The 14772-nt window shown below is 35.1% G+C and overlaps 1 protein-coding gene across 11 annotated transcripts in view; it reads right to left on the bottom strand.

The window, feature by feature from the left end:
- Positions 1–14772, bottom strand: part of ST7 (suppression of tumorigenicity 7) — a 222700-nt gene that overhangs the window by 85076 nt on the left and 122852 nt on the right. For all 11 annotated transcript variants that reach the window (XM_054692582.1, XM_054692580.1, XM_054692590.1 and 8 more), the window contains 2 exons: positions 9298–9457; positions 378–432 (listed from right to left, as the gene is read on the bottom strand). In XM_054692582.1, coding sequence (XP_054548557.1) covers positions 378–432; positions 9298–9457 — 215 coding nt within the window. The remainder of the gene's footprint in view (positions 1–377; positions 433–9297; positions 9458–14772) is intronic.

Genomic DNA, 14772 nt, shown 5'->3' with positions numbered 1-14772 from the left:
ACTATGAATGCATTTCCCCAAAGCTATGAAAATTCTGATTTGCCTAATTACTCTGCAAAACTGAATTTCAACATAACTTCTGTGACATCTTTTTAACCATGTTCCAGGTAAGCTTCAAAATATTTTGATTACATAATACATAATGAAAAGAATAATTGTAATATAAAATTTTAAATGATATATTTGTATATATTATCCCAATTCTAGTGCTAAAATACTTGTAAAATAAAAATCAAAACATTTGAGGATGGTATCAAAAAGTAGAAATACTAAACAGTCTGTTACAATGACCCCTCAATGAACTAGCAAAAACAATTGCTGCTGTCTTTGCTCTCTGAACTAGACCCATTTGTTTGCCAAGCTGTCAAAATACTTACCGATTATATTCAGCACCTCTAAATAAATTTAGTGGATTTCGCCATACTTTGCATTCTGCAACAAAGAGAAATATGAAAATGTTACATGTAAGTTCAGAGACACCACAAGCTAATTAATTCAGGAAAACGCCCTTCCTGGCCATTTGATAAGATAATTTTATTCTCTATCCTTTACAGGGGAAGCAACATGGAAAAACTCTGGGTGTTTAATCAAGAAACATAGCTCAGGCAGCAGGACTTTGGAAAGTTTCCCCTAATCTCTCTGGGCCGAAGTTTCCTCATTTGCTAAATCAAGGTGCATGCCAAAATCAGCTAGGTCCTAACTTCTGTAGACATTTCTAGAAGTCTAAACAAATTCTATGAATTTACTTCTAAAATGAATGGTAGAAAGTATATGTAGAATTAAAAGTACTTTCTGTTACTCTAAAATATACCTTATAACTTTATATATAACAAGATAAACACAAGCTCTGGTGTGTAACATGCAAAGAGCCTTAGACTCTTAATTAGGGTCTATGCTAATAATGATTTATAATAATCTGCTTTTTACATTGCTATAAGGAACAGTAATAAAATTAATAAGATTAATTGTTTCAAAGCACTTTTATATCACTATGCAGACATATGTACAAATCATACCATCGTTATCCATACCATACAATGCTAGCACAACTAAGATTATACATCTTTCTTATATGAGGACCACAGGAACTTAGGACCACAGGACTTAAACTTAGAAAAGGTCAATCATTAGCTTTAAGACTGTTAGAGTAAGTGTATGACTAATAAACTACAATTCTTTTTAAACAACCTATGATTAAGACTTTCTAATGATTCAGAATATTACATTTCTTTGGATGAATAATGTTTCATTAGAAAATAAAATCAGTTAACAGTACTTAAAACCTCCGTGTGTGTGTAGTCAGCCAGAAAACACACCCAACAACATATACACACAAAAGTGAACAATTATTGCAGAAATCAAGAGAACATTAAAGGCCATGGGTGATTCATCCAGAGTCTATTCTCAGTCCTGTTACATTCAAAAGCCACCATTCCACCTACTCATCCATCCATCATCCATCCATCCAGTGGGCATTAATTGAAAACTCAGTGGAAGAAACAAACAAGTAAACCATAAAATGTTATAGAGCATGAAAATAGAGAACATAAATCACTATGGGAACACTATCATTGATCTCAATAAATTTTGTTAAAATAGTGCATGAAGGGGAAAGATAGGTATTTTTATTTAAAGAAGATAAGTTTTTCTTTAAATTAGGGCAGGATCCTAGTTAATAGTTTACTCGATATTTATCAACAATGGCTCTAAATATCACTTAGCTTAAATTTCCAGTTAGGAAGCAATCTTTGCTCAGCAAGTTCAACATCTCTGAATTTCATCAAATCTCTAAGATTCAAAGTTGTTACTTCATATTGCATATGCGTTCTTAAAAAAATTCCTTTTTGCACCAGGCACTAAGCTCCTTAGAGAGGTCATTTAAAGCACTCCAGATCATGGCTCGATTCATACTAGTGAGCCAAACAACCATAAATTCTGCCCTGATGGCTATTATAACAATTGCATTCTCACAATTCCTCCTCAGAGCCTTTCAAGCCTTTCTTAGAGCTCCATTAATATTGTAAGGGTTGCAGTTGGCATATAAATATGCACACAGATTTATGTACAAAGGATGATAATGGTAACATTGTTTCTAATAAGACAGGGACATCTGGGGAGATGCCGCTTCTACACTGAATTTCATCTGAAATAGTAAAAAGGTTATGGTAAATAACTTGTCTCTGACAAATACATTATTATACCACCTGGAATGATAAACATGGTTCAAATACTAACTGGCAAATTACAAAGCAAATTTACTTCAATGCAAAGGCAATGCAAATGAAATTATTACCAAACAAAAATTATCTCCAAAGAGAAATGGTATGCGTACCAAAGTATTACTGAGCAGTATCTAAAGGGGCTATTTTATTTGGGAAGTGCCACAATATAGCCAGCAGGGGGTGTTGCAAACATTTTGAAATAATGTTTTTCTGTGTCTGTTAGAGAACTGAACTTTAAAAAACTCACTAACATTAGAGTCTTACATGTGGTATCTATTCAGTTTCTTCAACTATCCCTTAAACTTTAAAATATGAGGATATAAGTAATTATAACATATAAAATGTTCTGAGTAGGGGAAGAATGTGATGAAATATAAAAGAAATGCTATCATTTCTTTTTTATGGCCTTCAAATTGAGGGTGCACATGTAATTTTCTTTTAAAAAATAAGCAATGTGGAAGTCAAATATGAACACATGTCAAAGTTTCACTTCAAATTATAGGTATGTTAATTTCTTCAATGCTGTTCTGCTTCATAATCTTATCTTTACTACAAAAACTCTTAGTCTGGAATCACTCTAGGAAATATACCCCATAAATACCAGACTGACTGATGGTTTTGTGATATGGACAAAGGTTGTAAATGCCAACAGTACTAGAAAAAATGAAAATTTTAAGTCAAGAAATTAAACCCAGGCCTCCGGAGAGTAAAAGTTTTCCCACATCAGGTCTATTTGTGACTTAGAGGAATAAATTTCTTATTCAAATCATAACGAAATATTTGCTTCTAAATGGCATTTCCATTCTCCAGTAATATCAGCAATGTTAGTGTTCTTTAGAAGTACTAAAGACTGCCTGAGTATTTGTCAAGGACTTACCAACATCATTAAATTCAGTAAAAATTAAAAATAAGCACCTGATACAATAAACATGCTCACTGGTTCCACCTGCAGTTGTCCACAGTAGTCTCTGCCCATAACTGCTGACAGAGATACACACACCTCTCTGCATGCATGCAAGAATGCAGCTCAGAAGAAAAAGATGTCATAAATATTGGAATAACTCTTGTTTTGTGCCCAAAATCTACAGAACAGTTTACTTCTTTTGAGATAATAGAAAGAATGATTATAAGTTTCCGTGTGAGAGACAAAGAATCTTAAAAAATAATGCTCAGTTCCATCGAGGACTTCTAAAACCAACTTCCAATCTTTTCCTCAATCTTCCCTCTCACCATTCTCCACTAACACCTTCCACCTCATTGCTACTTATTTTATGGCTTTTATACTCAGGTACTCCTCCAGAATGCCACCTCATTGCCATAGAACTGTGTGGCTTAAACATGTCCAAAGTAGCTATTATGCAATAGTCACAGCACTCAGCCCAGAGCTACAAAAAGAGATACAGCTTATGACTAGAAAAGCTTAAACCTTGTTAGAAAAATGAAAAAGAGCACTGGATGCCACTGTGGCATCCAATTGAAGCTTTATAAGAGAAATACAGGTTTCCCCCATTATCCAAAAGTAGAGTGTTCCTATTTGGTATAATTTGATAGGTTGTGTTTTGGATCTGGGCACAGTCAAAAATTATTCCATAAAAATTAATGGTAATGGCTACTTTTGAATAGTGAGGAAACCTGTAAATGTACTGAGAAAACCACAAATTTCACCTTTATTACAATCCTCAAAGGAAAAAAACGATATTCACAAAAAAACCAAAAGGCTCTAAAAGTCACAGGACTTTTAGTCACATAGAAGAAAATATTATTCTACACACAATTAACCCTGAAAATTTTTTTCCTTAAAAAAATTATACACATATGGGTCTCCCCTGGTGGCGCAGTGGTTGAGCGCTGGGCTGCAAGGCTGCCTGCAGCCTCTGAAGCACCGGTTCTATCCCCGGCCACCAGCAACGGTCCCACAGGGTGTGCAGATCTCTCCTGCCACACCCGCTGCTCCCCTCAGCAGTGTATTTCGTCGGTCTGCCTGTTCCGTTCCCCGCTTTGGCTCTGATGAATTCTCTCACCCTCCCGTGCTTCTGCCTGTACCCAGAGCTTGTATAAATAAATAAATGTTAAAAAAAAAATTATACACACACGTGTGTGTCTCTCTGTGTGTGTGTACACAAATAATGCTCAGACTTCTTAAGGATTCAGAACCTCTTCCCAGGATCTGAAAATCAATAATGACAGTAATATTATTATAAACAAAAGTAACACCAATTTTTGTCTTAGTTATATGCTTTCTGTAAAGGAGCTTAAACTCAAGTTACCTTGAGGTGAGGAGCATATATGAAGTCAATCAACTCTACCAAATATGTGGAAATTATAAAATAAGTTTATTAAATAAATGTTCACCAGAGACTTAAAATTGTTTTAGGCATTTTCACCACTCAGCTGAAGAGCTAATCTATTCTAAAATACAAACTTTGTGACAAAAAAATTTTGAAGATGTAATAAGCATTGGCTAGGAGAATTAGGTTTTAATACATGCTTAGATATTGTCAAGTACAAATTAAGTTTCCCCTGATTGAGATTATTAGAGAGTAACTCCAGAGGTCTTTAACATGTAATAATTTCAGTTTTTCTGGGGCATGTATTTGAAATACAAGGACCAAAAGGTCTGGGTATGAAAGTGAGTCACTGAGCTAGTGGATAAGCCTAGCTGAACCTTCAGCCACACCTCCATGCAGCTGTGCCAGACGCCCAATAATACTCACAGAGAAGTCAGTTCATCTGGAGCACACTTCCAAATGGCTGTCCTCTAATGATATTTCTGAGTGATTTCATTTAATCCAAAATTTACTATATGAAGTAGATACTAATACTGTTATTTCCATGTGTGCAAATTAAGAATACAAGGAAGGTTAAATGTCCTGTCTAAAGTTACGCACTAAGTAATGGAGCCAGATTACAACCACATCTGTCTGACTCCAGAGTCAGAACTCAATCATCAGCAATCCTGCCACTGAGCTGTTTCTACAGTTGAGTTTAGCTAACATCACTTCAGAAATAACATCACATACAGTAAAACAAGGTTTCAATGAAATTAATTATTTTAATTGCTTAATATTATATTACTCTTTAATAAGCAGACCTCACAGAGGATCTGAATTAAATTTCATAGTAGTTGGACCCTGAAGTGAGATCCCCCCAGGATGCCATTCATGTGACCTTGGGCATATGACCTAACTTTCCTATATCTCAATTTCGTCCACCATAAAATAGAGATTAAAAATAGTATTAGCTTCATGTAGTTATTATGAGATTAAATAAGATAATACATGTAAAATTGATATGTGGCCTTAAGAATATAGTTACTATTATATAGTTAACCATAACTACATGACTTTCTGTGAGGAAAATTATTTGCTCTGTTGTTATGAGAATTTGAGGATCTACAAATGTCTTAGGATATATCCTTAAATTCTACCTGAGTTTCTTCATCTCCATTATTTCTCTTTACTCTAAATTTATTCTCTTTATTTAGTTAGTACTTCAACTGTTTCTGGTGATATAATGAACTTTAATTTAGAATTCAAGATGAAATTCTTATAAAAAGTTTTACATAAAATATATCATATAAATTAAATATATCTTATATAGGATATAAACATATATAAATATATCTTACATAAATTAAGCCTATTGACTATAACCAGAGTTTGTCTAAAGATCTATTTCTATGCAGGAGACTACTAAAGCATCTCAGAGAATTACAACTTGACTTTGGCAAGGATGTACCATCCAAACTATCCTTAAGGCATCTGATTTTTGAGAATTTTTGATATTTGAGAATATCTGATATTTGAGAATAGGGCAGATTATCAAACATCCATAAACTCAAATCCACAATGCTACTGCGACCTGAGATCTTTTTTCCCTAAGATAGGAAGAAATTGGCCAAGTTTTAAATTCCTTACATATCATCAACTCATAAATTAAGTGGAATTAAGAAACGGCTACAAGAAACATGGTGATGTAGTAAACATATTAGCAGAGTTTATCAGAAACTGTGTATTTGCAAGAAAATAGCAATTTAGCTTCCAAATAGAGCAAAATAAGTGAAATGTTCACAAATGGTAACCTAAGCCAAACAATCTGAAGTGTGCCTAGACTAAGAAACTATATAATTAACTATATTTTTCTTTTGGTCCACAATTAAATATCACTGTAAATTGTGAGACTCTGCACTCAGATCACTTTGTACAAATTCAAAAATTAAACAGTACGTGCCTTGTAACAATCACCAACCCACATTCAAATCATGCATAGGTAGGCTAGATCTCTCCCTCAGCTTTGAATCAAAAAAACAAGTGATTCTTTATGGAAAAAAACTACACTATGAGTTTTCACACAGACTAATGTTTATTAAGTGATATTTTCTGTTTATTTTTTGCTTTTTCAATGATTTTTCTTAGACAAGCAATGCCATTAAATGGTCTTTACCAGTGTGCATGGGACTTTGCTAGCCATCTTGTATTTCACTTAAGATTCAGCAAAAACTCTGTGTTATAAGACTTCATGAAAATTAATAGATGCACCTTTCTTTATTAAAGCAATAGTTAATTTATTATTATTGAGATAATGGGAATTTTTAAATAATTTCCTCTACTGTAAGAAAATGTGAATACCCTGTTTTTTAACCTTCTTTTTCCTTCATACTTGGTAGGAATGAGATTATGGAATAGAAAGTGATTGAGGGTAAAGATAAACGTAGACAATATACTTTTATAATATTTTTATTATTCAAAAATAAAAATCACCATAAGAAAAGAGAAGTCAAAGTGATATTAATCCCATGGTACCTTGTTCTTCCATGTCAGCCTACATGTTTGTTGAGTTCAGCCACAAATTAGATACCTAAATATCAAGTGAAAGTGGGTAGTTTGAGCCCAAAAGATGCTAAGATAAGGTAATTTCCATTTTCCTAAATAAAACTGAACATTGTTATGAGATAAAATCATAAATGCTGTTATCTATCTACTGCATATGAAATGAATAGAAATATTATATGCATGTAGTAGGTATTTGGTAAATACAAGATGAATTAAATTAAGTATATTCAAAAGTTCAGCCTTAGCTGGGTAAAAACTTAGTACAAATAAAACTGGGAATTTCCATGATTATTATTGTTGGATATAATTTCATAAAAGATTTGGGTTCTACCTTTAAGATCTGCTGTAAAAAGCACTGAGAATAGCATCAAGATTTATATAATGCATAAGGTTAAATCAAAGCAACCACAAAGAGAGACAGTAAAATAATAGCAACAATAAGAACAGTATGAACTCTTCATTGAATTAGGAATGATGTCAAGAGATTTAAATTGGGTAGAGAGAATTATAATGAAAATAAAAAATGCATTCACAATAAAGAATGGTCTCAAATGAGGCTGCTGTTTTCAATCTGTTAATTTTCTACAATTTTCTGTGTCATTCAAAGACTACAGTAACTGGAATCAGACAAGGGCACATTTAATCTGTGAGGTCTTCAGAGCAGATGCAAAGTGATGACAATTATCTCCACTGCTTATGTGATGATGACTGATCAAGATTCCTGATTAGAATAATAAGCCATACTTATAAGAGTAGCTGGTTAAAATAATGGTTAACTTTGCTCAGGTCTATTTCTGTTTCTTTCACAAAATGGATGAGTTTACAAAGTCTCTGACAATCCTGTTACTGGGTGGTTCCATCTTTTGCACACATACCCTTTAGGATGACATGAAATATGTATGTAGACGTACCCATTACTACTCCTGGCTGGTTGGCAAAATGTTGATTATCATTTGAATATCAGAAATATGTACATTCACTGTATATATATATACATTCACTGTATATGTATCAGCATATGTATATACACTGCTCCTTGAAGTTTTTCCCTTGTGTGGACAATTATAAAATGTGAACTAAGTTATTCCACAGAAGAAGAAAAAAATATCTGACCTTGCTTTTTAATTTCTTCCTCCCTCTTCAGCCTTCCTATCTCAGAACAGAGGCCCTCTCCTTGAAAAAACAATCTTTTCCCCTCCAGTTTAAGACAGGAACTCCTCCTATGTTCTTTACAGCATTATATGTTTCCCTCATATAGACAATTAAGTTTTGTCTCCTTCAGTGAGCATGAGTGTTCTAGGAGAAGGACTTCGGACTTTTCTTCTAATTATAATATTCATAAGAACTTGTATAAGGCCAAGTTCATATTAGGTACTAAGGAAATGTTTACTGAGTTGATGAAGAGAGCAAACTAAAAAATTAAATTCTTTCCTCTTCTTTTATGAGTGGAGAAAGTACAGTCTTACCTGTGTTCACTTATTTATTTACTGAGTTTCAATGATACACTAGATAATCTGCAAAATGCTAGAGATACTTCCATAAATCAGTCAGCTTAAATGTACAGTGCAATTTGATAAAATGCTACAGATAAAAATATTAAGGGTAAACAAAGATAGAGAAACATTGTATAACCTATCTAAGAAGGTTTCCCAGGAGGTAATGAGCTGGTCATTTGAGTTGGGTTGTGAAAGATTAGCAAACACAGAGAGAGGAGACAGACTTCTAGACACAATGTCACAAGAAAACAGGACATGTCAAAAATGTAAAAGCAAGGGACTGGACTGTGACAGCTGTCAAGGTTGGCAAAAAGCATTGTGTGCTAAGGAATCTACAATCTGGGCTTTATCTTCAGTGGAATGGAAATCAATAAAGTCTTTAAGCTCAGGATCAATGTCATCAGATTTAGATACAAGCTGCTGCATTAGCATGGGAGAGAATGGATACAATCAATGTGGTTTGAGAAACTAGGGGCAGGGAGGTGCAAGGAGTCTCTTGCTAGAAGCTAAAGTTGGGAATACTGACATAAATGGATGTTAGCTAAATCCAATGGAAGAAAAAGTAAAATTAAACAAGATAAACAGTCCTTTTCCTGGGAGGCTTATATGCTACACCAGGAGGCTGTCAATTCCTTGGGAAAATAAACTGCATTTTTTATGAAGTCTAATATTTAAATAACAACCTACTGTCTCGTGATTATGATAATTTTTAACACATAATGTTGCAAACTGAAGGACTTTCCATACCTGAGACACTTTGCCTGTTGGAATCCGAGTCCCCATTGCTGGAGTTAGAATTGTTGGAGGAGTTGTTGTCAACCCCTCCCAGGAGGGGGCGCAAGTGGCTTACTGAGACTTGTTCAATGAACGATGTTCCATACTTGCGAAAATACCACCATTCAAATATCTGGAACAGAAAAATAAGGGTAATTATGGCCTTTGTTACTGTTTATGATTTTTGTACTCATACTCATAAAACACAACGCACTAACTAGCCTTATCTACTTTAAATACTTAATTTTTATTCCTAAAAAAACTTGTTTAATGCATTCTAAAATTTAAAGAGTTTAATAAATTTAAAAACCAACTAGATTTTAAATTCTCAATGATGTTTTCTCCACTTAACACTGGTTTTCAAGAAAAACTTATAAGACAGCATGGGTAAAAGAACACCAATGATTTTGTAACTAGATGTGGTGATGAGGGTTAACTAGACTTACTGTGAGCATTTCACGTTTTATACACATATCAAGTCATTATGTCACACACACAAAACTAATACTCTTATAGTAAATAAAACACTGTTCAGAGATGTTCTATACTATTTTCCTCCATTTTAATTAAATAATAATACCACCAGAGTAGAAAGACAAATTCAGAAATGTATACAAATTTGCCAATTTTAGAAAGAGGTTTTTGAAATACTTCAATTCCTGGCATTTTACATTCTAATAGTCATGCTTGCATAAAATTTAAGATAGCAAAATTCCAATTGTTAAAAATTAAGACTCTCTTTAGAGAAATGATGGTTTTACAAAAACAAAGAGTGAAAAGCATCCCATTTCATGTAGGGGTGGCACCCACTGCCGAGAGATTCAGGAATGTCCCCCTGCTAAGAAGTGCTTTATAAACACAAGCATCTGTTGTACACCACTAATGTTTCCCAGTTCACAAGCTTACCCATTGCTTATATACTGTGAATTGCAAAAGTAAAAAATAATAATTTCCATTAATAAAAGAAGTAATGCTCACACATATAAACTGAAATCGGGACTTCCTAAGTGCTAGAAGAGCAAGTGACCTTTCCTGACCATTCTTACCTGGCCCTCTGCCCCTCCAGGAAACATATACCCACCATTATTTAAAGTTGCCCTCTCCCACATCCTCTCCTCTCTTCCCTATCTGATTTGGGATTTGTTCCTTAACAAGTTAGAAATCATCACACAAATTTAAGAAGCAACTATATCTCAACATCTCATAGGATAGCCATACTGTTTTTTAAATACATTATAGAATGTGGAACTAATGTAGAATTAATTACCTTCATCTTTACCCGTATTTCATAAAAACAAAATTTCCTTAACAACCTTGGAATGGAATTTGGGCTACTATTTAAAAATTGATGTTTTCTCCCTTTTGTTGTACCAAAAAGTCCTTTTAAAGACAGGAAGAACTTCTATGAATGAACAGAAGAAACTATCAAACCAATTATTTCTGATCCTATAATAGGATAACTTGATTTAGTTTCAAAAAGTTACTCCTGCTGCCTATATGAATTTTCACATGTTAAAACATTCAAGTACTTTTGCTAGGTAGACTGGGTAAAATATGATGTGAAAGCTAAGGGACAGGACTAATCTATAAGATTTGCAATGGCAGCAATAAAAGACTTTGCTCAAAAAGGGAAGAAAGTTCAAGAATGGCAAATTTACAAACCATCCAAAAGGGAGTTAGCAATCTCAGGGAGTTATTTCATCTATCCGAACCTCAGTTTCTTCTACTGTAAAGTGAAAATTGTTATTTATCCGTGGGGGTCAACCTTTTTCACACCCCACATAAAATACCTAGTTTCAACCCCCATGTAAAAGATGTAGTTCAATGCCAACTGCACAGTTGGTTCTCAGATGTAATAGCAAAGTTACCATTTATTACAATGACAATGTTTACACCCCCGTGGGTAGCATACCTCACATACTGCTGTGAGGCTCTTCACTTTTGCCAGTCTACATTTCAGGCTCCTATTGCATCTTGTCTGTTAGGCTTTTGGCTGACAGCCCGGGAAACCATTGTGGAAAAAGGCACTGTTCACCATACAATCCTGGCTACTCCACAAAGGCCTCAAGAGATTCGTGGCTTTGCCTTTATTAGGAGAGGAGGCAGTCTCTAAAGGATCCAGAACACCGGTATAGAACTGCAAAGGCTTTCAATCACTTATGGGGCATTATTTGTCCCAGAGCTTTGCTCTGCTTCTATATTATGCTGGTTGGGCACCTGCCAGATCTTAGTTCATTCATACAGTCAACAGCACCAAATGCTCCACTCTAGGCATGAGCTATGCTCCAAGGATGCTGAGCATGAATGTGGCCCCTGCCACTACAAGTGCGCCAGAGACCCAGCATGTCTTTCACAGGTTGTTCTTGGCATTGACTATTCCCACCAAAAAAAAAAAAAAAACCACCTTTTTTAATTTTTAATTTTTTAATTTTATTTTATATATTTTACATCATTTTTCATTTTTGCACAATGTATGCATTTTCATCTTGGCTATATTCCCCATACAATTCCTACTCCCCTTATTTTGACCCTACTCCCTCATCCTCTCCCCCTCTCCATAGTTTGTCTCTGGTTTATAGTTGCTTGTTGATTTTGAGTTTTACTTTATTATAATTTGTCTTTTTCCTGGTCCCTTATTTAGGTTTTCTAAATTCCTGCTATGAGTGAGACCATCCACTATTTTTCTCTTTCTGGCTTATTTTGCTGAGCATGATCCCTTCCAGCTCCATCTATGTTGCTGCAAATTGCATGAGTTTATCTCTTTTGATTGCTGAGTAATATTTCATTATGTATATGTACCACATCTTCTTGATCCAGTCATCTATTTGGGGGCATTTGGGTTGTTTCCATAGCTTAGCTATTGTAAATAGCACTGCTATAAACAAAGGGGTGCAGGTGCCCTTTTGAATTAATGGTTCTGTGTCCTTTGGGTGGAATTGCTGGATCATATGGAAGCTCCATCTTTAGCAGGCTGAGGAATCTCTACACAGCTTTCCATAGTGGTTGGACCAGTTTGCACTCCCACCAGCAGTGCAGGAGAGTTTCTTTTTCTCTACATCCTCACCAACATTTGTTGTAGCTAGTTTTTTTTAAATATGTGTCATTCTCACTGGTGTAAGATGGTATCTCATTGTAGTTTTGATTTGCATTTCCGTGATTACAAGTGATGCCGAACATTTTTTCATGCGCCTGTTGGCCATTTGCATTTTCTCTTTGGAGAAGTTCCTTTTTAGCTCTTCTGCCCACTTTTTGACTGGATTATTTACTTTGTTTTTGTTGAGTCTCTTTAGCTCTTTGTAGGTTTTTGTGATCAGTGCTTTATCATTAGTGTTGCAAAAACTATCATTAGTGTGCAAAAACTTTCTCCCAGTTGGTGGGGTGTCTCTGAAAAACAACACCTTTTAACTCTTTTCAGTCCCTCCAGCAGTATCAAGAACCTCAGCACTACCTGGGACCTTAGAGGACCATGCATAGTCACCATCTAAAGTTGAAGAATTCTACTATGCATCAAGATGCAATGACCTGACCAGAGTCACACAGCTAATTAATAGTTGTTCAGTTTGGAGCCCCAGCTCTGTGCTGTTAATCTTACCAGGGCCCTATATCAAGACATCTTTTTATAACACTCTTGATCATTTAAACAGATAGACAGATTTCCTTTGTTAAATCTTCACTTCCAAGTACTCACCAACTCCACTTTCCTTCTGTGCTTTCAATATCAAAGTCATCTAGAAGCAGTCTATCAAATAAGACTAGAAAATTCATCTCACAGTGTAAATGACTCATACTGATGAGATATTGGCATCATAATAGGATATATATCGCCTCCCCTGGTGGCGCAGTGGTTGAGCACTGGGCTGCAAAGCTGCCCGCAGACTCTACTGTACCGGTTCGATCCCCTGCCACCAGTGAGGGTTCCACATGGTGCGAAAGACCTCTCCCGCCACACCCACTGCTCCCCTCAGCAGTGTATTTTATCAGTCTGCCTGTTCTATTCCCCGCTCTGTCTCTGGTAAATTCTCTCATCCTCCTGCACTTCTGACTGTACCCAGTGCTTATATAAATAAATAAATGAATCTTTAAAAAAAAAAACAGGATATATATCTTCTACCCCATATTTTTAATGCAGGAATAACAGACTACAGTAAAGACTGGGTTATTCATACAGCTCTTTGGGGGGGGGGGTAAAGGAAGGTTTTCTCAGACCTAATCTATCATGGCAGTAGTACCTTCTTACTCTTCTCAGTCCTTCTTTGTACTAGTCTTTCCAAACCCTGGAGCAGGAGCTCCAATATATATTGAAAATTCACAAAAAGGAGAAAGTACTTGAAGATGTCTTAAACTTCAAGCCAAATCTTCTATTGTACCCCTCCTCTTGAAATAGGACAGGCTTTGGGCCAGCACTTTACAGAATTTTAAAAAAGCCACTCAGACCCAACTGAGCAGATGGTGTTATTTAACACACATGTATTAGATGTCACTTTGAATTCTTCTCCCTGATGCATAAAGTACAATATAAACAGCAAAGCTCACATAAACAAATATAGATTTTAAAATTGGTTCTCGGACATGTCAATAGCCTAGAGGGTTTGCCACAGTGGAACAAAACAGTTTTCAACCTGCAATTAATCATACAATTAAATTATAAATGTATGCATTTCATAGCCTGTGACTAATCACTCTTGTACTTACTTGATACTTATTAAGATAAAAACTAAAAAAGCATATATATGTGTATATACACATATATATCAACCACTGTTGATTTCCTAAATGCCAAACCCAATTGATGCTTTTTAGCTCTGTGTGTGTGTGTGTGTGTGTGTGTGTGTGTGTGTGTGTGTGTGTGTGTGTAAGAAAAAAAACCCTAATATACTTCATGATAGCAGAGCTGCGTGACCTTGATTATTCTCTTGATTCTTCTCTTGATTCTTTGGGGCTTAGTTATCTAACATGTAAAATAAGGTGACAGTAAGCATTCAGTTAATGTTGGATGGATACGTGGGTGAATGGGTGGGCGGATGGGTAGATGATTAGAAGACTGAATGTAGGGATGGTTGGAAGAATGAATGGATGGATTATAAAGGTTGGCCTGGTGATTTAAAGAGATATAGTTTAAACAAACAGCGGAACCAATGAAAAGTTTTATGATCATTTTGTTATTTAAAGAGAGAAAGAGATATAATGAGTAATGAGTACAAATGATCGAAAAACAAGATGCTAAGGGTCCAGGGAGTACATCAAGCCTGGCTTCAGAAAGCAACCTACAATTTCTTGCTATGAAACAGTAAAAAACTATTTATGAATGAATAGGGGAATACATTCTATTTTAGAAAACAGGATAGATGTGATATGACTGTTTCATAAAAAAGGCAACCAAGGGATTAAAAGCGGGTGACACTAATCTCAGTGGAAATGCAAGTGAGGTTAGTCTTCTAAGAATAAGGG

The sequence above is a fragment of the Talpa occidentalis genome, unplaced genomic scaffold, assembly GCF_014898055.3.
Source record: "Talpa occidentalis isolate TD23 unplaced genomic scaffold, MPIMG_talOcc4v2.1, whole genome shotgun sequence".
In the NCBI taxonomy this organism is placed as follows: domain Eukaryota; kingdom Metazoa; phylum Chordata; class Mammalia; order Eulipotyphla; family Talpidae; genus Talpa; species Talpa occidentalis.
This window is presented reverse-complemented; position numbering and strand designations above follow the sequence as displayed.